Raw genomic sequence first — 26723 nt, 5'->3', positions numbered from 1 at the left:
TTGGAAGGTTGGGGAGAAAAGCTCAGCAAGTGGTCTCTGCTGATGCCTTTTTCCCCCCCCTTTTCCACCTCCAGAGCCCTGGGGCTGACTGGGATCCGTGGGGAGTTTTCCCCTCCCACACCCCCTTTTTCAATTTTAATATAGGATCAGGGATGATCCCAAGGAAAACTTAGTGGTTGGGGAAAAGGTTCAGCAAGTAGTCTCTGCTGATGCCTTCTTCCCCCCCTTTTCACCCCCCAGAGCCCTGGGGCTGGCTGATATCTGTGGGGAAATTTCCCTCCCCACCAATCCCCTTTTTAATTTTAGGTTTGAGATCAGGACTGATCCCCAGAAAATTTTGTGGTTAAATTCCTATAGGTGGAAAATATTTTTTTGGGAAGGGGAAGCCAATTATCAAGGGATAATCAATCAATGGATTTCTTGTCTAACCTGATAAGCTGAGAGCCACGCCAAAATGAGTCTTCTCCGAGCAGAGGCCAAGTTAAGAATGGACTCCACAGGAAGTGGGGGCGTGTCAAGCTTTGGCTACTTGGTCTCAAGAGCAGGCAGACAGAGAAAACATCCATGGATTATCCATCTCCTGTACTGGAGAAGTCCTAGCTCTAAATGGCAATAAAACTGTTTATGCACTTCAGAATTGCAATTTACTTCCTGCCAACCCATTGGTGATTTTAATAAATGCAAAGATACTAATCAACATGTGGAGATTCTTGCAGCCTATATCCGTTCTAGTTTCAGGCCCAGTTTGAACTAACAAACAACTGGTTTATGTCATCAAGCCATTTAATCATATTTACTTTGAACTATTTTTACACATGGAAGAATTAACTGGATTTCTTTCATGGAGCTGACTACAGTAGACATAGCTGGTTAGGGGAGAAGTCCATTTACCTCTGAACAACAGAAGTCCCTGTTGTGTAGGTACTCCTTGATTTATGATTAAATTGAGCCCAAAATTTCTATTGCTAAGCAAGACAGTTGTTAAGTGAGTTTTGCTCCATTTTATCTTTCTTGCCATAGTTGTTAAGTGAATCACTGCATTTGTTAAGTTAGTAGCACGGTTCTTCAAGTGAATCTGACTTCCCCAGTGGCTCTGCTTGTCAGAAGGTTGCAAAAGATGATCACATGATCCTGGGACATTGCAACTGTCATAAATATGAGTCAGTTGTCAATCACGTGACCATAGAGATTCTGCAAAGGTTGTGAGTGTGAAAAATGGTCATAAGCAGTGGTGGGATTCAAATATATGAACAACTGGTTCTCTGTGTAGATGCTGCTTCCGGAAGTCCCTTATGGGCCTGGGCAACAAAAAATTAGCTACCGGTTCTGCTGAAGTGGTGCGAATCGGCTGAATCCCACCACTGGTCATAAGTCACTTTTTTCAGTGCCATTGTCACTAAAGATTGTTGTAAGTTGAGCACTACCTATATAAGCATTCACGCGTTAGCAGGCAAAGCTGGGTGGTAGGAAATGACATGAAATAGTGGAATACAGTGGGGTAAGGGAGTTAACCAAATAGCTAGGTCCAGACAGCATGCTAAGATAGCTTTTGCTGAATCTAGCAGTCCATGCTTACAAGCCACAATGTCAGATGTTGCACAACATACTAAGCCAAAACCAATATTATCACTGTGTAACAATGTAAATCTAGCTGAACTGTCTTATCTACTGGTGTTCTAAATGCATTTTTATCTAGATTGTGTTTTTTAATTTATATCTTGTTTCAATATTGATTAGGTCCAGTTATATTGCATTTGTTCTATACGTACTGAAAACAGTTAAGCTATCCTATGGATAAAAGAGCAGAATAAAAATAATTTAAAATGTAATAGCAAAATGAATAGCAACAACAATTTTGTCTCATGCCAACTCTTCTGCATAGCAAGAAGACCATCTGAAAATTAACTCAATTTTCTAGCTGCTGACCAAAGTTCCCAAAAATAGGAGATCATGCTAAAAAAATCCAGCAAACATGACAAACCTCTTAAGATGTCTTTCAAAAACTATTTCCTTCTCACTATCTCGAGTGCCCCTAGGCTTTAAATTAATAAAGCATTTATTATGAAAAAAGTGTCATTGATTATAGGGCTGCATTCTGCAACACAACCAGACCAAACCAGATACAATTTCCATCACCCTCATGTAAATGATACCATTTATATTCAGACATAGCTAGAATACTGGTTGAGATAGGCTGTCCTATAGCAAACTGCAACTAGAGCAGCGGTTCTCAACCTGTGGGTCAGGACCCCATTTGGGGTCGAGCGACCATTTCACGGGGGTCGCCAAACAATGCAGTCCGCCATTTTTCCCCCTTTTCCTTAGCTGTGCTATTCCCTTTTATTCTATTGGCTTTTGAAAGCCAATAGAATAGACTCTCTTGAATAGAGTCTAATTCTATTGGCTTTCAAAAGCCAATAAGAATTGTCCAGGCTGTCTCTGCCCTGCTGACCTCGCCAAAAGTCCCGTTCTGCAAACGGTGCTGCAAGTTGTCTGCAGCGAAGGAAAGCTATCTGGAAGTTTCCACTCCTCCCTGCTGAGCAACTACTAAAAATGTAAGTAAAAGAGGGCCAGGGGTGGGAGATGGGAGGCCGGCAGGCGCAGGGAGGGTTGCTGGTGCGCGCGGGGCCCGGTGGGTGCCTTACTTCCCTTGGACTGGGCCAGCTGGTGGCCCAGCCAGTGGTCGGTCTGCGCCATCTCTGCCGCTTGCCAGTTACACCTCGGCCGGCGCAGGGGGCGGTACCACGCATGCGCGGCGCTCCCGGGCAGGGAAAGTCCTTGACTTACGACCGGTTGGGTAGTCCTTGACTTACGACCGGTTGGGTAGTCCTCGACTTACGACCGGTTGGGGTCACGGCATTAAAAAGGTTGAGAACCACTGAACTAGAGGATGTTCAACGAGCATAGCCAATGGGAACTAATAGGGAGGTTAGGCTGAATATGGAGTTACCATCTGCATAACCACCAGGGAAATGAAAGCAATACCCTTTACCAACTTTTAGCATTTTTATTAAAGAGAAGGCAGAATTTGATTCCAGTTCCCATCATCATACAGGAAAGAAACAAAAAGAAGAACAAAGAATTTAGTCCAAGTTTATAAAGGAAGAATACAGATGTTGATCCAATTCATCATAACCCTGGATACAACTAGAACTAGATGATGTGATTTATACTCAAGACATAGCTAGAATAGCATATAGGAAATGTTTTGGAAGAATTCAGAATTTGACCAAGTAGAAAAATTACATTTCTGAACAGAGAAGCAGGCAAAACTTAGTAAAAAATACTATAATGCCTCCCCGCCCAAATATTAGCAATATTCCATCAAAGAGAATCCAAATTTAAAAACACACTGAAAATTTAAAACAAAATATGTAGATCTCAAAATAATGTCTTTTGAATAAAAAATGAAAATAGACCTGCATTTTTTTAAAAGTTATACATGAAAGGAAAGACCTGGAAATATTTTCTTTTTATCTGAAAATGCAATGAAACAAATCAACAACTACCGTGAAAGTGAAAAATAGGATCAGGCCCAAGGACTGGATCTTTCCCAAATTCACCTCCAAATCCCAAACCTGCTCCCAACAGTGATGACATCTGATTCTCAGGAAGGTGCTATTTCGAAATACCAGGAGCACTTTGAAGTCGCTCTTTCCTTGGAGACAATACCAGAATACATTCTCAGCAGGGAGTGCTTTTGCCAACTTGTTGCTGGCAACCAGCTTCAACTGTGGCTGTTGAAAATGGCAAAAGCAGTTTCCTATGAACTTAAATAGCTTACTGGGAACCTTACAGACAGCTGGAAAGTCTGATGGTTTCATATAAATTAGCAAAAATCAATGTCCATGTATTACATCTTCCTAACTAGCAGATATACAGACCTTATGTATCGCTACATTCAGTAGCTTTTAGATTCAAGATGCACCATGCAAATGTACATTGAAGTTTGAGACTAATTTTACTGTAAGTAAACCAGCTTTGTTTTGCCATAGCACAGATTAACTAGACTCTGGACTCAGATGCACCAACAGAATTAAAGAGCTTCCAAAGGCCAAGAAGATTCAGTCAACTAACTTTTCATAGGCCCTAGATGCTACTGAAGCTTATGGTAAAGAGAAATCAAAAGGACTCACAATCAGAAATCTTTTTTGGGAGAGGGAGGGTGAAGAGGGAAACCAAATTCCTATATAAGCAGCCAATGTTCTATGTAACTTCAAAGAACTGGTAGGATGTGTTCTTGGTCACAAGCTGTGCCAAAAAGATAGACAGCTGGAATTTGCTCCAAAATACTAAATGTTCTCTTCCAAAATGTATACAGCTAGATTAACCAGCCATCAAAATGGTTTTTGCAACAGCTTTCTAACTATCAGTAATGGGAGTGGGAAGAGAAATATTTTTCTTCTTTTTTTTTTAATTTAAGAGAGGGGAAAAGTGAAAATGTAAATTTATCATAAGAAAACAAAACACTGACAAATACTATAACAGTGGTGGCAAACCTATGGCACGGGTGCCAGAGGCGGCACTCAGAGTGCTCTCTGTGGGCACGCGTGCCGTCGCCTCAGTCCTAGGCCTTCAAAAGGTTTTATAAAACCTTTTCGCTTTAGGCCTATGCCGCTGTGTGCAAAAAAAAAGGTTCAATCAATCAGTCAATTTCAACTTCTCGTGGGAAAAAAGAAGATCTTGCAAAGTTGGAATTGATTGCTTGAACTTTTTAGTCCCAACCAGTCTGCTGTTACCACCGCAGCCACACCCAGCCCATGGGCCACACCCACCTGGCATCCGATGATGCATAAGTGGGTTTTGGGTTGCAGTTTGGGCACTCGGTCTCTAAATGGTTCGCCATCACTGTACTATAAGCAAACATTTAGACCTGCAATAAATTGGTGTCAGTGGTAGAAATATGATCTCAGTCACTTCTGGATCTTTAAATATATAAATATTGCTACCCCTTCCTCCACCCCCCCTCACGATCCCAATTTGCCTGCCAACTCTAGTCTCCATATCCACTACCTTTTCTATTTTCCTCTTTCTTTTTCAATTGCAATATAATATTCTGTGCTTAATTAGAAAGCCCAAATCTCAAAGAGCTTTTTACAGGCAGTCCTTCTTTAATGGCCTCACTGGCACTAAGCAACATGGCCATAAGCAAGATATCATATGACCATGACCCACTCACATCCTCATTTCAACTGTGATCACTGGGATCACATGACTGTGACTCATGATTTTAATTCTGGTTTCTCCACTGAATCTGCTTATCACGCAAATGGTGATTACATGACCATAGGAAGCTGAAATAGTTGTAAACACTTATTGGTCGCAAGTGCCTGAATCTTGATCAGATGACCATGGTGATGCTGTGATGGTCATAAGTGTGAAGACCAGTCATAAAGTTACTTTTCAGTGCCACTGTAACTTCAAATAGTCACTAAACAAGGCAGTCATTAAGCAAGGGCTACTTACATAGTATTTCAGGGATGTCCATGGAGATAGTGCCATTTTGATTTTTTAAATCTCCCTATGGATATCCCAGTTTTATTTATACTGTATTGTTTGCAGGTCAATTTTAAACAGGTAGTTTTCTATTTCTATATCAGAATAGGGAAATTCTGGAAGATGAAATTCACACAGCTTAAAGTTGCTGAGGCTGAGAAACACTGGTCTAGATGTTCACATCTTGAACAGTGTTCACATCTGGAACAGTGTTCACGATTTATCACATCTTGTTCAAGATGTAATATCTGTTCAAGATGTAACAGCTCATATGACTTTGTTAATATTCATTATGGAATCACCAGCAGAATTAAAAGCAAACTGCAACAATGCCAAATGACAAGACACCTATGCTGATGTGGTGAAGCAAATACTGCCTTTACATATTAGCAATAGCAAAAGCACATACCACTTCACAGTGCTTTACATTCCTGTCTAAGCAGTTTACAGAGTGAGCCTTTTGCCCCCAACAATCTGGGTCCTCGTTTTACCAACCTCAGAAGGATAGAAAGCCGAGTCAACCTTGAGCCGGTCCCGATCAAATGCCTGGCTGTGGGCAGAGTCAGCCTGTAATACTGCATTCTAACCACTGCGCCACCAAAGTTCTTTTTGTGTTCTAATAGCTGATGCAAATTTGGAAGTCATGGTATTTTATCTTAAAGTCAGATATTAAAATATCCATTATGGAAGCCCAAATAAAAAACTAATTTAAAAGGTCAATGATAAATGTATCCACAATAAAACGTCTCCATAACTTACAAGATTAAAACATCCATGGTAAGAAACAAAAAAATACTAAAAAAAATCTTAATATTAATGCAAGTTAAGGGAAAAAAAACTAATTAAACCAATACATTGTGTCCATAGCTTTAATAAAATAGCAAAACTATAGTTCTGAGTTTTCAGAATTTCTTCTTTAACAATCCCAAAAGTCGGCATCGCTGACTTGCAGTCCATGGTTAACTGATACACAGCAGGAAAGCAACAGTCAGAAGCAGTTTAGCAACTTGCCCATCTCAGCTAGGCACTAAAGATTATCCTTGCTGAGAAGAAAGGGTAGTTCTATTCCTGGTCAAGGAAGACCAGCTCCCAGAGACCTACATTAAGGCACATGGTTTGTTGGCTTCAACTGGTAGTGAGGAGTAGAGACAGAAGAGGCATCTCACTTGCCCACTTCCTACCATTTTTAACCTTCTTCCTGGTGGCTTCTCTTCAGCTACCACAGCTGGAAGAGCAAGGGACAGCAGAGCAAGTAATGCAAGACTATCTTCTCAAAAGTTCTCCCTGGACTTGACACTTGTTAGCCAGGGTAGAGGAAAACACCACCTTCCTGCTTTGCAAACAAAGAGATAGAAACAGATACCAACTGCAGTGACCATGTACTACTATAATTCTTCAAAAACGTAACCAGGAAAGGAAAATATCTGGCACCATTCCTAGTGCAGCCCCTGCCAGCTGCATCTTATAGCCTGCCAAGCACTCTGGAGCTGCACAGAGATAGCAATTCAGCACAGGCTGAACAACTCTCTTGCCAACCATGAATCCCAACAAGGCAGCTTTGCCTCTCTCATCTTCCATCCACGGAAGACTTGATAGACAGGTGAGGCTTAAAAAGTTGTGCTAATTGAACAACGCATAAACCAATTTCTCATGTACTAGTAGTTAATGAAAATTATGCGTGAAATGCCCCCTCAAAAAAAGTTTTTAAAGCAGTACAGTTCTTTTTATTTAATAAATGTATGTGGCATTTTCTGTTTTCCTCATTTTTACTCACTAGAGACATACATCAATGAATGAAAGAGCTCCAGTGCTATAGCCCTTGAATTAATGAACGAGTTCTTATCAAGCCCTCACAACAGTCTAAGTTGGAAACTCATTGAATTATGATCTGATACTGCTTTTTGCAAATAACAAAGATTTTTACAAATATTTACAAGCTTTCAGAATCAGTAAAGATTTTAAAAAATAGGATTTGGGGGGAGGATATAGCCTTAAGCTGCAGCCTTGAGCACATTTACTAATGAATTTCTGAATATTCACATTTTAAGAATCAGTTACTAAGGGCTTTCACACATGTCTGGCATGTTTTAATTACAATTTGTTGACTTTTGGCATTATGAACCGAAAAGAAAAAAAAGACACATTATGGCTTAGCATAATATATGAATGCAGTCAATCCTCAACATGCCAAAGTTAATAAAGGTTTAACCATGGAGCTACTGTAAAAGGACTTGAAGATCTCTCCTGAAGCACATCAAACCTGTTAGGTTAGTTCACAGGTCGGCAACCTGCGGCTCCGGAGCCGCATGCGGCTCTTTGAGCCTTCCCCTGTGGCTCCCAGCCTCCTCTCCTCCTCTGCCTTTGCAGAGAGAGACAGAGACAGAGAGAGGCAATTGCGCTTCCCTGCTTCTCTCTCTCTCTCTCTCTCTCTCTCTCTCTCTCTCTCTCTGTGTGTGTGTGTGTGTGTGTGTGTGTAAAAGAGAGTGCACTCACAGTGTTCTCCGAGGAGCTGAAAAGCTTACTGGGCGGAGCTCCTCCCTTTGCTGCGTCTCTGCAGGAAGCAGGAAGGGCAGGAGAGAGCTAGCTAGCCAGCTAGGCTGACTCAGGAATTCTGGGAGTTGAAGTCCATGAGTCATAAAAGAGACGAGGTTGCCTACCCCTGAGCTTGTTGGACAACAACTTGAAGCTTGCCAGGTGAGCAGCAGATAGGAGGGGGGGAGAAAGAGAGAGAGAGAAAGAGAGAGAGAGGGGGAGAGAGAGAGAGAGAAAGAGAGAGAAAGAAAGAGAGTGGGGGAAGAGGAGTGGCAGACCAAGGGCAGAGAGGGAGGGAGGGAGGGAGACAGAGAGAGAGAGAGAGAGAGAGAGAGAGACCCTTTTGACATCTAAAATGAAGATATCCTTTTTTACCTGTGTGTGTATGTAATTTTATTCTCTTAAAGCATTCTCTTGGTGATCATTGTTTTAATAGTATGGATATTCCCAAGAGTCATATTTTTACTTTTATTTTTAATGTGTGTGTGTGTGTGTGTGTGTGTGTGTGTGATAAAAAAGGATATATGCAGTGTTATCTTCATTTTAGATATCAAAAGGGTTTTGCGGTTCCCGGTGTTTTGTTTTTGGTGGGAAACGGGTTCAAGTGGCTCTTTGAGTGTTTTGGGTTGTCTACCCCTGGGTTAGTTGTTGCTCACAACTCTTCTCATTTAAAAACTTTCCAAGCTTTCTTTCCAAAAAGAGGAAATATGAATATATTTATATCCTCACACTTAGGGATAGAGAGAGAATTTATTAGATTACCCTGTAATGTGAATTATTCATTCAAACTTCCCGAACTTGGTACACAATAAAATATTAAGTTATCTCTTAATTTTAGAATGCAATTTGTAACTTTAAATGTACAGCAATGCATATATTAAGGAAAGCATAAGAGAAATATATTATCTTTGGAAACATAATTTGAAAATAGGTGTATATTTAGAAAAAATGAAATAAAAATGCTCATACCCTGAGGAAGGCATATTAAAAGAATTTAGGCATAAAAATTTAATAAAACTAACTTGACAGTTGGAGTTATTTGTACTTTTCTCTGGCATAAAATCTATGTGGTCCTTTGTGGAGCATTCATTGAAGGCCATATTTAAATAAAGACTAAATTCATGCACTCCCACTGTCTGCATTAATTTATAGGGAAGATTTAGTTGAGAAAGTTTATGATGCAATAACTCTGAGCAAATATGCTGGAGTTCTTGAATCCAAAACTGAGCATAGTCAAACATGTATCTTGGACTTAAAACTCAATTTGGAACAACAAAAAGTAGGATACTATGGTGAGAATAGCTAATGAGAAAAGGGAGCTCCAAAAGGCTGGAAGTACTTAAAGAAGCGAGAGATAGCAAAATAATTGCAAACAATACCATGAGGATAAAATAAAGAGAGAATAGCCAAACAAATCCATGTAACTATATGTAAAGCTTGGTGAAAATCGAAAACCAGAAGAGAACGCATACAGGAAATGTAAAGAGAATCTAGTCATAAAGCAGCAATACAGATAGTTAGACTAGAGCTGATATTAGGAAAGAAAAACTCAGAATCAGCTAAGTTAACAAATAATGTGTCTTTTAATATGTTGAAAATAAAAAAAGAATAATCAATACACCTGTTGCTTAATGATGAAGAGGAAATGCTAACAGGTCAAAAAAAAACACTATTCAACTCTTTTCCATAAAAAAAAAACCCTACATGTTCCACCAAGAAATTAAGAAGGGACAGAACTGATGCTAAAAATTGCTCAATAATTACATCTTCACTTTGAAAGTATACAAATCTCTAGAACTAAAAATACACCCTAAGATACTAAGTTCCAAGTAAATAAAAGAGAGAAAAGCCCTATTGTTCATATAGTAAACAATGAGGGACAATTCTTAAAAAATATTTTGATTAAAAATGGCTCTCTATAATTATGATAGGCTAATTTATAAGCTATAGATCTCATTTTTTCCAATTGATTGATTGATTTACTCATTTACTTATTATACTTACTATAAAGTAACTCTGGGCAGCTTCAAACTTAATTTACATAGAACCAAGCTAAGGTTCTTTCCTCAGCAAATCATTATTGCAAAGAAATTATCATAAACCTGTAACTCAGGAATAGATAACTTGTAGCCCTTCAGCTGTACTTTAATTCCAACTCAATAGCATGTTATATCAATTAAAAAAGGTACTTCGTAAAATCACAACCCTCCACCTCCATATTGTGGCAAACAGGAGAGCTCCAAAACAAACAGGTGCGCTAGTAGGAAAGGCTGCAACCAATGAAAGCAAAATTATGTAGCTTTCCCAACCATTGCTATAAATCAGGGGTGTCAAACTGCCAGCCCGCGGGTCGGATGTATCATAGCGAAACTGCGCCCACCCCATTGCTGGAAATGGAAAAAAAGTCGCATTACGTCGCAACACGTTATATGACGTTGTGAGTTTGACACCCCTGCTATAAATCTATACAATTCAATGATACTGTATTCCTCTTTAACAATGCTTGATTTACTATTAAGCAGTATCTAGGACTAAGTGATATCAAAAAAATTCAATGACAATTGATTTACTCTGGTAAATACAATCAACTCAGGGCATACATTAATGTCCATTTTAATCTAGTTATTGAATTTACCTGAAAAAGAATACCAAGCACTTTTGATTCTGAATTGAGCAACTGATGGATAATTGAAATATAAGCCTCCTAGCTCCTATCCGAGCAGCATTTTGTTCCATGACTTCTACTGGCACAAAGTGTAATCTGCGGACTGAACTATGCAAAATTTCAAAGGAAAAAGAAGAAAGAGACCTGCCCATTCCAACTGGTGGTATGAAGCCATCTGAGCACAGAAACTACGGTATAATTGAGTTTGCCTGGGGAACTAGGCAGGGATAAAATAAGAATGCAAGGCTCAAAAGACTGAGATCTTCTTATAAAGTTACTGGAACCATCCACTATTGAAATCAGAAGCAGTGCACAAAGCTCGAGAACCGTGAGAGTGAAAGAACTGAGATTTGATTGTACAGGTAGTCCTCAACTTATAGCAATTCATTTAGTGACTGTTCAAAGTTACAATGGTAGTTAAAAAAAAGTGACATGACCGTTTTTCACACTTAGGACCCTTACATCCCCTTGGTCACATGATCAAAATTCAGATATCTGGCAATTGACTCATATTTATGACGGTTGCAGTGTCGCAGGGTCATGTGATCCCCCTTTTGTGACCTTCTGACAAGCAAAGTCAATGGGAAAGCCAGATTCATTTAACAACTGTATTACTAACTTAACAACTGCAGTAATTCACTTAACAACTGTGGTAAGAAAGGTCGTAAAATGAGACATAACTCATTTAACAAATGAGCAACAACAATGTTGGGCTCTATTGTGGTTGTAAGTCAAGGACTACCTCTATTTTGTATAGTCTGAAGTTCCTGAATTCATAAGAGGGTCATCAGAGAATCAATTTCAATAGACCAACATAGAGACTATCAAGCGTGCACTGTCACTGTGCAAACAACAGTTGAAAGAAAAAGGTATATCTGATTAAATAGCCTCAGGTGACAGAAGCATCTCCAGACCACAATATACAACTGAGGTGTCATGGTAACAGAATAATCTGTTGTGATAACGAGCCTCGAGCCTCAGTTACAATGTTATGATGGATTCCAAGAATGATATGCCAGTGCCTTTCTGTATTAGTCCTCTTAGATGCTTTCCTCTGCTTAACACCTGTACTTTGGTTTTATCAGGATTCAGTTTCAGCAGACTCATAATCTTCCTGATAAAAAAATATCAGGTCCACACTGGGAGACACACAGTCCCATTCAAATCAGAAACCACTTAAACAGTAGTGAGTATCGCCAACGCACAAACAATACTGCAACTAATGGAATTTAATCCGTTCTCCCAATGATCCCATGTAAATTCTGAACACGAAGGGAGACAGGAAGTATTCCTGTGGAATATCCAGGAAGATGAAACCCAGGAGATAAGGAAAAGTTACTGTTACTAAGGTTCAATCTTCCAAACAGTACTGAAATCAGGCATCACCAAGCTGTTTTCCTACTCTTCAATCCAAGATCATTTTATTATCTATACATTTACATGTCAGATCAAGTATAAGATCCCTGATGGTCACTTACATTTTTGCATTCCTACATATAGGCTGTCCTTGAAGACCATCCAGACGCTACGCTTGGTTCAAAAATAACATTGCAATGAGATATGGACATATGCCCATGTAACAACTATATTCTGTGAGTTGTACTGTCTTTCTATTGGTTTCTAGGTGAATTAAATGTGCTGTAAAGCTTACATGGAACATGAACTGCTTAATTGTGTGACCACCTTTTCCCAATGACATTTGCCCACCTCATATGCTCCAAGTGGGCATACTTGGTCTCTTCTATGAAACAATGTAATCATAGTGGGAGGCTAAGAGATACACCTTTTCCATGCTGATATCTATTTTTTAAAATGTTTTCCACCTTGCTCCTACCCCGAACATACAGTTAACTTTGACAGCACACAGCAATGACTTTCTTTAGATATTTCAGTCAAGATAAATGTCCATCAGACATTTAATAAATCACCTATTAACAGTTAACATACAAACAATATCTGTTTTTTTTTTTTTTTTTTGCTACTATATGATTTTGGGGGTTTTCTCTATTGGGGTTTTTTTTTTTTTATACCAATCAGATTTGCACTGTACAAATTGGGCAGCCATATAAATGGCATATATGTATGTATGCATGTATGTATATATGAAATAATTTCCATTTCAGTGACACAATACGGTAGCTTCTAATTATGCTTGTACTTTCTTATATACAGTCAACTCAAATGTACATTTCATTTTACTTTTTTATTTAGCTCAATTAATTGCATAAAAATTCAACAAACGTATATTCAGCAGTAGATCATCAGGCCAAAAACTTTGAATGCACTTTAATGAATATGCATTAGATTAATTCAATGGAATTAATTCTAAGTAACAATTAAGAATACTTCACTGTCTATTATACCCCAAATAAATTAACAAAATCATGTATTAGTAAAATAAAATGGTGAATAAAAAGCAGAAGATAAAAATCCAGTGAGTTAAAAAATACTCTGAAAAGTACAATAGTTTGTGTGCCTTCATTAAATCACAGCAGTAACCTCACAAGGAGATGAGACTTAAGGAATGAGCTCAAGATTTTAACTGTTCATGTGAATATCAGCTTTAGGAAAAGATGTTTCCTTCCTCAAGGCAGTTCCCTACTTTGAAAAGGAATTCCTTACTGTCAAGATCCAGTCAGTTATTTCCAAGAGTCTGGTAGAACCAGTACATTTTCAGTTTCAGTTACTGAAATTCTTGCCCCAAACTATTGACCAATCAAGCTCTAGGACAGTGGTTCTCAACCTTTTTAATGCCGCGACCCCCAACCGATCATAAGTCGAGGACTACTCAACCGGTCGTAAGTCGAGGACTACTCAACTGGTGCAGCACCGTTTGCAGAATGGGACTTTTGGCAGGCTCAGCAAGGCAGAGACAGCCTGGACAATCCTATTGGCTTTTGAAAGCCAATAGAATTAGACTCTATTCAAGAGAGTCTATTCTATTGGCTTTCAAAAGCCAATAGAATAAAAGGGAGTAGCACAGCTAAGGGAAAGGGGGAAAAAAATGGAGGACTGCGTTGTTTGGCGACCCCCGTGAAATGGTCGTTCGACCCCAAATGGGGTCCTGACCCACAGGTTGAGAACCACTGCTCTAGGAGCATATTGCAAATATGCCAGGACAAACAAAGGTAATTTTATCTGCAATATGCCTTTCAAGGCTATTACAATTGGTTTCCAAGGATAACTGAATCTGCCTGAAGGCCAAAATAAAATATTCTTATTTTAGTACAAATTCCACTAAATGCAAACATAACCATTGTCGAGAACTACAATTTTACCATTCTGCCCACTGTCACCTAAGCTTGCCAATTGGTTCTAGCTAGAATAGAATTGTTAAGTTTTTCTCCAATTGCATTCCAGTTATTTTCCTTACTCACTAATTGTCCCAAAGTCCCTGGAGCATAGGAAAGTCATACACCTCTAACCAGTAAGAAAAAAATGTCTAACAATGATCATGTTGATTACCTGGGTTCATTCAAGATTCTAAGGTGTGATGGAATTTAGCAGGATACAGACGTACTAACATGTTAGCAAGAAAAACACCCAGGGCTGCTAGATCTATCTTGTGCAAGTCGCAAAATATCATCCAAAAAAGCTCTTTGCTATTAGAGAGGATAAGGTCCCCAGTAGCCTATTCTGTAACTTAGCAGTTATATGAATACAACAAAAATGGCTAAAATTATAACAATGATTACAGTGACCAAAAAAGAAACAAACTACCAACAACAACAACCACAACTCAGACTGCGGAATGGGACAACTCACCGCAGCCAACTCGCCATGGTCAATTTGCCATGGCCAACTCACCACAGCCAACTCACCGCGGGACAACTTGCTGAGGGACAATTCAACAATTCAATTTAATTATTTAAAATATTTTTAAAAATATTTTAATTTTTGTCATTCATATTTTATTTTGTCCCTCCTTTGGCATCCTTTCTTTAATTATTCTATTTGACTATTTCTTTGATAGTATAACTCTTGTCCCACAGCGAGTTATCTCATGGCGAGTTAGTTACAACAAGTTGTCATAGAACCCCCTTAAGACTGTTCCTTGCCAATTCCTCTTGTTACTTGCTTTCCAAAGCCACTTTTCCAAACTGGCTGTTCAGGTAGACAAAAAGCCTAAGCCAGCCAGGCAGATCCTAAAGGACTGGTAAACAAATTCCTTCATTTTAAATCCCTTACCATTTCTATTAGCCCTGATGATTGTCCACTACTACCATAAGCACTCAAAATAGCCAGAATAGGAGAAATGGAGAGATATTTGGATAGACTACAGTGCCTAGTTTGGACTTTTCTAGATAATGAAAGCTGAGGTCCAACTTATTCAAAATGAATTAGAGCTTACTGAAATTAATTCTGGCAAGATTAGCATTAAAGTCTTTGTTTGTGTTTCATTGAGAACCCAGGCGGGATGGGCATAACATTATCTTTCTCATGATTTTGTTTTTTATTTTATTATTTTTATATATGACTCAAGGCAGCAAACAAACCTAGTATCTTCCTTTCTTCAAATTTCCCCACAACATCATCTCTATGAGGTAAGAGAGTGTGACTGGCCCAAAGTCACCCACCCAGCTGGTTTTTAATCTAGGCTATTCATTATTCATAGAAATCAAGTGAGTACCTTAATCCAGGCTCAGAGCCGGGTGACAATGCACTGATCTGGCATTTCATAGTTATTAATTTGCTTCCCTTTTTGTCCCTGAACTTAGAACAAATAGTCTGTTCATCCCCATTAAAAAGACATATGAAAAAAGTGAAAAACAAAAATTGCCAATAAAATACCAATAAAAACAAAAGAACAGCAAATAAGAAATCTTAAAAACAATAGTGCACACAAATACCAATTAACAGCAATAAAATATTCACTGGGTCTGTAATTTTCAGCCTATTTAATTGAAAATAAACATCACTGAACTTCTTGTGACTTCATAAGAGGCATTTACAAGACAATTAAGTGCCAGAAGGAAAGAAAGTATCTTTGTGTTGTAAGATTTACTCTCAGATCACTTTGTTATAAATTAGTTTCCCACATGTGTAAATCAAACAGCTGTACCAACAAGCAATTATTTTATAAAAGAAAACATTGCCTGGTTTTTATCCTACACTGACAACATTTTAAACTAAAGAGTTTCAGACATTTTAAACTAAAGTGTTTCTGAAACTAAAGTGTTTCAGAAGTTGAACAAATTCCTTACCCATGATTAACTTACCATGGTTTATTCAATTATTATTCAAAATATCTATATTTCTGCAGACACATTTTAACTTATCATACAGGCTGGGTCAACACATTGAAGGTTTTTGTCACAAAAAGCAGTGTTGCACCATAAACATCATCCCTTCTGTATGTGTTGAATCACAACACATACACAAAAGGAGTGGAGCTTGTGGTGCAACCACATATTACTATCATCACTTGCTCCTTTCCACAGGCCTATGGATTCACACAACACACTAGGCTGAAGTGTGATTGCCTGACTATAGTATAAGGCATTGTGGAATTCCTGCTTTAGGCTGTTACATTTTCTCAGAATCATGACCACGTCAATATTAGATTACATTAGATTATAAGTGAAATATGTGCAGGACTGTGTTGTGACTCAAGAAATAATTACACTGCATTAAGCCATTGTTTCTTTAAACAATATTTACTAAATAAATCACAAATGGGTATGTTCAAATTTTGATTTACTATATTATGTGACCTGCCCCTGCCCAGTCTTCCTCTAGAAACATACACAGGTGAACTGAAGCCAGTCATACTCTCAGTAAACAAGTGCAGCTTTAAATATATTATTTGAAATCAATAAAAGATCCTGCCTGCATCACCAACCTTCGTAGGATTGCAGAAAATGGGGTATTAAAATAATATCCCAATTTAAAAAAAAATATTAGAATATTTCTTAAATTTTACTAAGGCATAACCTGTTGAAGCATAAAATAGTCATCTTGATCCTAGTGTGTTTTGCTGTCCAATTAATTTAAAGTTCAGTATCCTAAAGTTCAGTAATCCAAAAACACTTCTTTCTGGGCAAGGAATCTGTAAGAATAGACTTGGATAATTAGGAAAGTGCACTCAATCTGACTACCCACAATTTGCGATCTGCCCGATTAATATACTTTACAACGTTTATTGCCTACAAACTTCAGTAATTCACAGTGCTATTTCGTTTCCCCGCATATTATGAATAAGTGATTCGGTGGAGAAACTAACAACTCCTAAGTACTTCGGTAGCAAAGGCTGAGCAAGGGAGGAGGAATTCTACCGCCGACTACGCGATATCCCATTTCATTCCTCCTCCGGGTTTGCCCCGCTTGAGTGAGAAGAGGCTGTCAACTGTCACCACAGCAGCATCTCTGCAAAAGAACCAAGTTGCCCAGCAAAAGAAATGGCTTTCAAGGAAGACACCTACGAAATCCTCCTTTGCCAGAGCCTTTCCACTCACTTCTTCCCCAAAGGTAGCCGCTCAGGATCGACCGAGTGCCCCCGCCTCCTCGGCTGCACTGACAAGCTGAATGGCCCGGGGCTCCCCTCTCGGCGAAGCCTCCTCTTGGCAGATGGCCGGCCTAGCAATTTATTATTATTTATTATTATTCCCGGGGGACGGGAGCGAAGGTTTCAGGCTAAAGAACCGCCGCCTCGTAGCGAATCTGACACTCGACATGCAAGCTTTCTTCAAGGGAAGGCTTACCCAGGCTAAAGCAGGCCAAGATCATCGCTTGGGTGCCTCTCTTACTCCCTCCAACCTTCGCAGCCCCCCTTCTGCAAGCTCCGTTCTTTCCAACTGGGTCAAAGAGGATCTGAGCCCCAGGGCCGAAAGCAACAGCCGCAGCTCCGTCAAAGGGGAAAAAAAGAGGGGAGGGGGGGCAATTCGGGAGGACCGGCAACTCGTTTGTTGAGAATGGAAGAATCCTTGATTTCAGAGCCGTTCCAAGGACAGCACGAGCCCCATTCCGGGGCTCCGAAGCCCGATTCGGCCTGCGTCCCCGATAGGAGTGAGAAGAGCCAGCCTTCCACCCCCCGCCCGCACGCCCCTAAATCCTCTTCCAGGTCCCCTTCCTTCAACGCTTTAGCTATTTTTATTTAGCATTCGACGGGGTTCAGCTCTCCCACATCCGAGTCCAGCAAGACGAAAGAAGGCCCCGCCACAGCTAAGCTGGGCGCCGCTTCTTACCGTGCGAAGTAGGAAGGCGTTAGCAGGCAAGTAGAGCGGCGGATCCCACGTCGCTTCTTCCTGCAGCCCGCTCCCACCCAGAGCCTCCCTCCGCAAAACTCTCCGAAGGCGCTCGCAAGCCGCTTTCTCCTTCTCTCTCGCAAGCGCTCTGGCTGGAGGACGAAGGGGCGGGGCCGCAGAGCTGAGGGGTGTGGACTCCGGGATGATGAGGCCTCCCCCTTTCTCTGAAAGGGGAGGGAGAGCGAGCGTCGCGCGGGGCGTGCGCTTGTTTGCGGATTTAGCTGCTGCTCCCTGCTCCGAATTTCTCATTCGCCGTGTTGGAGGTGGATGGGGCCCTCTTACTAGTGGTCCTTCCTCTTACTGAAAAGAAGTCAAAATGTTTTCTCAGTGCTTCTAAAAGGTGATCGCAAATTAACCAGTCACGTTTCGTCTTAGTCTGTGTTGTATTAATTTAAAGCAGGGCCATCAACTCTGGTCTGAAATGTTTTGGTCGCCTTTCACTCATCCATTAGCCGTCCAGAATTTTAAACCCTAGAACTGGTAACTGTAAGACTTCGAGAGTCGTGTGAATCTAGAAAATGGAATAAATAATAGCTCTGTTAACCACTGTTACACGTGTGTGTGTGTGTGCGCGCGCGCGCGCGTGCTAACAACCATGACAAATAAGACAAGAATCTGAATAAGATTGGAAAAAATAGGAAGATCCAGTTTGGTCGGATGGTTAAGACAGGAGGCTACAAAGCAGAAGACCATGAAAGTCAGCTGGATGACTTTGGGCCAGTCAGGAGGGAGAAGGTGTGTTGGATATGTTCCCCACCTTGAATTATTTGTAAAAATAATAAATATAATAAATAATAAAGGCGGGATAAAATAAATAAATAAAAGGTTAACTTTGCAATGTCATTTATTGACGCTGTCTGAAGCATTGATGGGCGGGGCGGGTCCTCAGCAGGTTTTGGTCTGATTGTCACTTAGAATAGAAATTTAGGCATGCCTGAGATAATGTTAAATGTTATGTTGCAAATACACAAAATATAGGTGGTCGTTGACCTACAAGAATTTATTTAGTGGCCATTCAAAGTTACAAAGGTACTGAAAAAGGCGACTTATGACCATTTTTCACATGACTGTTGCAGCATCCCCATGGTCATGCGGTCAAAATTCAGATTTTCGGCAACTGACTCAATTATGACTGTCCCAGGGTTATGTGATCACTTTTTGCAACTTTCTTACAAGCAAAGTGAACAGGGAAGCCAGATTTACTTAACAATCATGACACTAACTTAACAACTGTGGTGATTCACTTAGCAACTGTGGCAAGAAAGGTCATAAAATGGGGAAAATTCACTTAAGAAATGTTTCACTTAGCAAAGAAATGTTGGGCTTAATTGTGGTCCTAAGATATAAAATAAAATTTGTTTTATTTTATCCCCAGGATAGGGCAGAATTAATCATGGCATGATATAAATTGCAATGTGATCTTATTGGCTGTGTTCATACAAAATAGGAAGTTGTAAACTAACAGCTAATCATGGTTTGCTGAAAATCCAGAACAGGGCATCCTATACCACTCTTTTCAGAGGCCATGCAACACATTCTCCAAAGTTTCCAGAGCAAAGGCCTCCTGCAACCCAGAACTGCCATCAGATGGGAATTTTTTTCTGAAGAATACTTGGGACTAAGGCAGAATGTTCATTTGACAAATATTATACCATTTCAAACAATAATGCTTTGGAAGTGTGAGCAAGGAAACCAGCTCCCCTTGCTCCCTTTTCCCAGTTCTTAACAAACCATTGTCTTTTTAAATGTTTAATTGAAAGTGAGATCTACCATAGCTAAATGACCGGCACTACTGTAAATATTTAATAATGAAATTGGTTTAATAATAAATCTGGTTTTTTCATTATTATTTTACATGTGCTTTTGTTTTACTTATATTTCATTTTTGTGATTACTTAATGTTTCTTTGTACAAAGTACCACAAATAATTGGACTGTTTTTTTAATTAAATTAATATTAAAGAATGGTTTTTCTTTTAACCAAAATGTGTGTGAGTGAGTGTGTGTGCATTTGTTTAACATGGCAGCAGAGTCAAGTTAGGAATTTTCTGAATTTTTGACACACCAAGCTCAAAAGGTTTGCCATCACTGCCCAAAGAAATTGAGTTAATTGAAAACACCATTGTTAAATTAATCACTGATTAGCATTATATGGTAATACAGTCAGTATAATAATCCTGATTGCACTATTGTACACAATAATTGCAACGGTGACCTCTGAATTTTCCTGTGTGTGGAACAAAACATGCAGTCCAGTTTGTAAATTAAGCATGACTATGGGTCAGTTTGGTATACAAAGCCAATTTGGTGCTGAGGTGGTTAAGGCATCAGCCTAGAAACCAAGAGATCGTGAATTCTAGTCTGGCTTTGGACATGAAGTCAGATGGGTGACCTTAGGCCAGTCACTTTCTCTCAGCTCTAGGAAAAAGGCAATGTCAAACCACTTCTGAAGAATCCTGCAAAGAAAACTACAAGCACTTGTGCAGGCAGTATCTAAAAATAATACACAACTGAATGGAAAAAATATCTTATGCATATACAGCCACATATGCATGACATTACTGAGTTGAGGATTATCATTAGATCACCAAATTATTTTTTTACCATTTCAGATGCTTATATGTACAAAACAGTACATATGAGCAGGAAGATATCACCTAGCTTATTTGTACACTAAAACCTAAAAAAACCGCCCCAAAATCTCAATAAAAAATCTGTACAGTTGAGAAAATCTCACCACTTTCCAAAGAGCTAAGAAGTGAGAGTCCAATGGAATAGTTTGTCTTTAAAAAGACTGACTAAGCAAGAACACACGATACTGCTACATGTTATTGCATTAGTATCCAAAGTATTAAAGTGCATAAATGCTACTCAGAGCTGACTGAATTATTTGGATATTTGAGGTATAAGCAGGAGTAGTAAACAGTAAGTAGGAGTAAAAAGCAATTCAAATCACGTGCCTGGCATGGCAGGCATATTTTGTTAGAATCAACCTTGTCTTGCCATAAATGGTGGGGCTTGTCCCTAGCAGATGTGGTTAAGATTCAACCTATATCAAGCATAAGTATTATAAAGGTGGGACAGACATTTTTAATTTAAATAAAACATTGGCTTGACCGAAATGTGAGAGGATTTGACCTGGTGGGCTATAATTAGTTTTCTGCAGAACAGATTTCAAGAGAAAAAACCCAAGTACTGCATTTGGATCAATATTGGGAGGAGCTGTCCATCTGAAAACCTCCTGGTGATGGGAAGCAAAGCTTTACCAGAGGAGAAAGAAAACAAAACAATGGGAATCAGCCAGAGGGACCCAAAATATAGATGTTTCTTTAAAGATGAAGAAGAGGAAAAGAAAGAAATCAGAGTCAGTCGGTGGACATTTGGTTAGTTGGACCACCCACTTCAACCCCCCTTCCCGTTTCCAACTTGTTTTTCAGGAAGACTAGCCTCTAGCCTTGGGGATTGAGATATCAAAAGCTAAACAAGCAGTGATCCAGGCTGCCTTATGGGATTCCTTTGAACTGACAACCATACAAATAACTCTTGCTCATAACTGAGCAATACGTTTCTTGGAACTTGCCAGGACAAGGAAGATTCAAAGAAGAACAAATTAAAACATACAGCAATCTGAAGACCTATCCTTGACAGTTCAGGTGACAATTGCTGCAACTATCATTCAGAACTGGCAAACTTTTGGAAAAACTTGATGATTACGGTACACATTTTCTTAAAAAAATATAGAATGAAAACAATCATGCCAATTGTATAATTACCTTTATTATTAATCTCAGAAGATGACCCAATTACTATAAAATTAGTACATATGAATTTTTCTTTGTATTATAAATAAGTTCATTAGCTGCTGAAAATTTCTATGAACCTTTAAATAAGATAACACAGTGGGGAAACACTGACATATAATAAATTCCCTTTCACTCCAGATCTATTGAATTAATCTTACTGAGTCAGAAAATTACATTTTTCTCATTCATGGTCTATTTGAGCAATTCAAGCTCAAACAGATTGCTTGATTTCTCACTATTTGATTACTGAGTGCTAAACATATGGACTGCCTTAAAATCTTTAATATACTGTGAAGTTATAATTAAAACTGCTATTTGGGGTAGTTCTCTCTGGAATTGTTGGCATTTGAAACAGGAGAAATATTATGTATTGACTTCTGCTTTTTAAACAACAAACAGTCTGGTTTTGTCATATTAAACTTTAGATTTTATTTGTTTACATTGATATTGGCACCTTTATATGCTTTTAAATAGGCTTTTGCTTACAGCTAAGAGTTGAGATGTAGAAAGTTGAGTTTCATGTATGTTAATATTAATATTTTAGAGCTCCACGTGGACCTTTTTCTGATAATTGGATACAGATGTTACTTGTTTATTTTGCTTATTAATAAGAGTTCGGTTATAGGATGGACATTGCCATGTCAAACTATACTATTCGTTCAAACAACGAATCAGCGAACACCTACAGGCAAAGTCATTACTAAAAGCCAACATGGGTTTGTCAAAAACAGATCATGCCAGACAAATCTTATTGCATTCTTTGACCAAGTGACAAAATTAGAGGACCAGAGGAATGCTGTGGATATAATTTACTTAGACTTCAGTAAGGCATTTGACAAAGTAGACCACAATCTACTACTTGATAAGATAGAAAAATGCGGGTTAGACAGCATCACCATCAGATGGATCCCTAGCTGGCTGACCGGCCGTACTCAGCGTGTGGTCCTCAACCACATCTACATGGAGGGAAGTGTGTAGTGGGGTGCCCCAGGGCTCTGTTCTGGGCCCAGTGCTCTTCAACATCTTCATTAACGATCTGGACGAAGGGATAGATGGGGAACTCATCAAATTTGCAGACGACACCCAGCTGGCAGGAATAGCCAACACTCCAGAAGACAGGCTTAGGATACAGGAGGATCTGGACAGACTTGAACACTATCTAACAAAATGAAATTCAATGGTGAAAAAAGTAGCATTTAGGCAAGAAAAACCAAATGCACAGGTATAGTATAGGGGTACCTTGCTCAATAGTAGTAACTGTGAGAGGGATCTCGGAGTCCTAGTGGACAGTCATTTAAATATGAGCCAGCAGTGTGCTGCAGCTATCAAAAAGCCAACACAGAGCTAGGCTGCATTAACAGAGGAATAGAATCAAAATCACATGAAGTATTAATACCACTTTACAATGCCTTGGTAAGGCCACACTTGGAATATTGCATCCCGTTTTGGTCACCACGATGTAAAAAAGATGTTGAGACTCTAGAAAGAGTACAGAGATGAGCAACAAAGATGATTAGGGGACTGGAGGCTAAAACATATGAGGAACGGTTGCTGGAATTGGGTATGTCTAGTTTAACGAAGAGAAAGACAAGGGGGGACATGATAACTGTGTTCCAATATCTCAGGGGCTGTCACAAAGAAGAGGTAGTCAAGCTATTTTCCAAAGCGCCTGAAGGCAGGACAAGAAGCAATGGGTGGAAACTAACGAAAGAGAGAAGCAACCTAGAACTAAGGAGAAACTTCCTGACAGTTAGAACAATTAACCAGTGGAACAACCTGCCTCCAGAAGCAGTGAATGCTCCAACGCTGGAAGTTTTTAAGAAGAAACTGGACAGCCATTTGTCCAAAATGGTATAGCAGGGGTTGGACTAGATGACCTCCAAGGTCCCTTCTAACTTTATCATTATTATTATTATGTTCACATATGCAAATTACCATAGCATGTTGGAGGAACCTGCTTGTGTAAAATAGGCTATTTCTGCCATATTCAAAATTTGGTTTTCATGAAATTAGTAAATGTTGGCAATTTGTTTGGGATTGTATTCAGACAGCATACCAAATTAGCCAACCACAGTTTGAACTAGAATGTGCAAATCTAGAAAATGAGATTACGTCATAATCTGCAATTGTTAATCATAGGTATATTATATGTTTTACAAATAACCAATGTGTTTGTACTGAAGCCAGGAGATTGATGAGGAAGTGAATATTTTCCCCTAACAAGTAGAATTTTATACTACTTGTTATGCTTTTATCTTATACTATTTTTGTATATTGGTGTATGTCCAATATAAAGTGTTAATAAATAATAAACTCTTCTCGGTCTTTTGGCTAAGATCAAGGGTAGTATCTGTTCTTATCAGTTTAATATCTAATATGATATTGTACACGACCCAGAGTCACTTTCCATGAGATGAGTAGACATATAAATTTGATAAATAAATATAAACTACGCTTTACTTGGTATTTTGTAAGATATCCAAACCATTATTTCAAAGATATGGGTAAAAGGCTTCAATTCACAGCCATGATCTCACTATGTTCTGAAGGAAGTCCTAAACCAGCAGCATTCTACTGTAATTATTCTGCTCTAATAATCTTAAAAAATCTGGACATTTCTGAAGTGTACATTAACATATACACTAGAAGACACATGTTTATGTAAGCATTCATATCTGTGACTCATTAGGTTCTATTTGTCCTTCATAATAGTTGGCTTGTTCTGATATGCATTTTAGATTCTGCTATTCCATTGCATTCTAGCCTGCACATTTGTTTTGTGTGCCTTCCTTCCTTCCTTCCCAAGAAGAAGATTAACATAGAAGCCATTCATCGATTCTTGTTTATCTCCGATTTGGAGGCTAGGCCAGGTCCCAAAAGTTGATTAAGCTGGAAAGAACTAAAAAGGACTTTGAAGCACCCTTGATTAAAAAGTTTATTTCCTTATCCATCCAGTGAAGAAAATTATGGCTTCTGTATTTTTTTACCCAATATAATTTAAAATAAGATACACTAAAGTGTCTTCATAGACCAGCTTCTTGTGAAGCAAGGAACTGCTGTATATTCACAAATACTGGCCCAAACAATGCCTTTCAGATTACTGTTAGTAATATAGTGATCATTCCCACAGAGCATGCTCTGCTAGAGAAATTTGAGGAAAACAGAGAACGGGTTGATAATAAAAACCATGCCTCTTTTCACTTGATACAAGACTGAGACACAGATATTAACAGACTCATTGAAGGTCATATAACTTGAAGCAAGAGTAACAAAAGTGCACACATCTGAATCCTTAAATATTAAAAAAAAAACTGATGGTACTTGACATTATTGAAGAAAGAAATTCTGACAAACATATGCTTCAGAAAAGTGTTAAAAGTATGCATCAAGTTCTTTGGTTTCATAATTCAAGACCACTGCCACAAAAGAATGAAAAAGGGTGAAAAGATAAGGCTTTCAAGGAGATGAAAGTTGAGAGAAGGTTCCTTACAACCAGTGTTGACATACTTTCTTTATCTGTCCTCTGTGACTCACTCTCGCAACAGACCCAAGTTGAGCAACTGGCACGCAACAGCTTCTGCTGATAACTCAGCTCATTTGGACGCCTTTCCTGTGAAGCATGTATGAAGGACAGACACTAGATAGCTTATTCAAGACTGCTTTACATACTTATTTAGAAAGCACTATTGCTGTATCTACATTTGTGTTTTTATATAAGTTCAGGTACCATTATGTCTATGTATAAAATCTGCCTTGACATTTCTAGAAAATGACTATGTTTATTATTCTGAACTGTTTGAGAACGTTTTTCAGATTTCTTTTGGTGTATTTTTCCCCCTGAATTTCTTATTGGAAGGTAGCAGTGGGTAATATTGCTAGCTGCCCTTTTCTCTTGAGTATCTGTCTATCACTGTGACACACAATTGTCTACCCTTCCCAGATTGAAGCTCTTTTTTTTTTTTTTGCATAGTACTAATGTCTACACTTATTTGGAACACTGATATACGAGTGTGTAATATCTCTGCATTACATGGAATTTTCAAAAGTATTGATGAGACAATTGTAGTTGCTATTATAAGTGGCCTGTAGTACTTTCTTTAACAGATTAGCAAATATCAAAATAGGAAATATTAAAACCTGCCTTATCTCAAAGTGATTAGCCCATTCAATTTTTCTCTTGGCTCTCAGGAAGAGAAGGGTTCAACACTTTTTGTTCCCTAGTCCTGTAGGAATTAAACACAAGCTCTTTTGCAGGAAACCATGGCAAGATGAGAGTGACATGGTAGAGATCATAGTAATCAGTTAAAAAGAGATAACAGAAATTGCAGAAGGGACAGAAATAATCCAATACTCCGAGCAGTTCCTGCAAAAGGCAGTACAAGTTTCTAGAATTCTGGACCATTTTGAAAAGACTTGCCAAATCTACTGGGTCAGTTTCTGATAACACATTAAACTGTTACCCTATTATTAGTGGACAACAAAGTGTCCTTGAGCAATGTGCTATTAAAACTGTTCAAAATAATGGAAAAGTTACAGCTAGGGCTGATATATGAAAGTACCAGAAGAAACTTTAAAGGCCAAGTGGAAACTGCCCTTGTATGAATCCATGCAGAACCTGTAAATAACAATTTTATAAAAATCCATTCTTTATTGTTTAAAGAATTGTATGAACTCAGCCAATTGTTGTTTATTTCATAAACTGCTTAAAAAACCATAGCTAAGCATTGTTTAAACATAGTCTTATTTTTAAGAGAAAGAAAAAAGAACAACACATTTTCTTATAGAAGTTGTAGCTTTATTCATCTCACAATTATTGTAAACTGATGCATAATATCCTTAACACATTCCTTTCTATAAATTGTGAGATAATCAGCATGATCCTCTTCAGGCTTTAGGCTTACTTTGAAATTAATCCCACCAGCCTTAGCATAATTTGTAAGAACATATGAATTCAATCTTATTTTGTTTCATAAAATTTATAGCA

At 38.7% G+C, this 26723-nt stretch overlaps 1 protein-coding gene and 1 pseudogene across 7 annotated transcripts in view; one reads left to right on the top strand and one right to left on the bottom strand.

The window, feature by feature from the left end:
- Nucleotides 1-18206, bottom strand: part of GREB1L (GREB1 like retinoic acid receptor coactivator) — a 168335-nt gene extending 150129 nt beyond the window's left edge. For 3 of the 7 annotated variants that reach the window (XM_039328526.1, XM_039328530.1, XM_039328528.1), the window contains exon 1: nucleotides 17878-18203. In XM_039328526.1, the coding sequence (XP_039184460.1) occupies nucleotides 17878-18186 (309 nt within the window). In that variant the 5' untranslated portion in view covers nucleotides 18187-18203. Of the gene's footprint in view, nucleotides 1-17877 lie in introns of all 7 variants that reach the window. The other 4 variants (XM_039328533.1, XM_039328527.1, XM_039328531.1 and 1 more) reach the window with 4 other exon arrangements.
- Nucleotides 18207-24050: 5844 nt separating this feature from the next.
- LOC120301413 lies at nucleotides 24051-24197 on the top strand (annotated as a pseudogene).
- The last annotated feature ends 2526 nt before the right edge of the window (nucleotides 24198-26723 follow it).

The sequence above is a fragment of the Crotalus tigris genome, unplaced genomic scaffold, assembly GCF_016545835.1.
Source record: "Crotalus tigris isolate CLP2741 ecotype Arizona unplaced genomic scaffold, ASM1654583v1 scf7180000024382.2542628, whole genome shotgun sequence".
Classification (NCBI taxonomy): Eukaryota; Metazoa; Chordata; class Lepidosauria; order Squamata; family Viperidae; genus Crotalus; species Crotalus tigris.
Note: the sequence above shows the minus strand (reverse complement) of the source record. Positions and strands in the feature narration are given on the sequence as shown.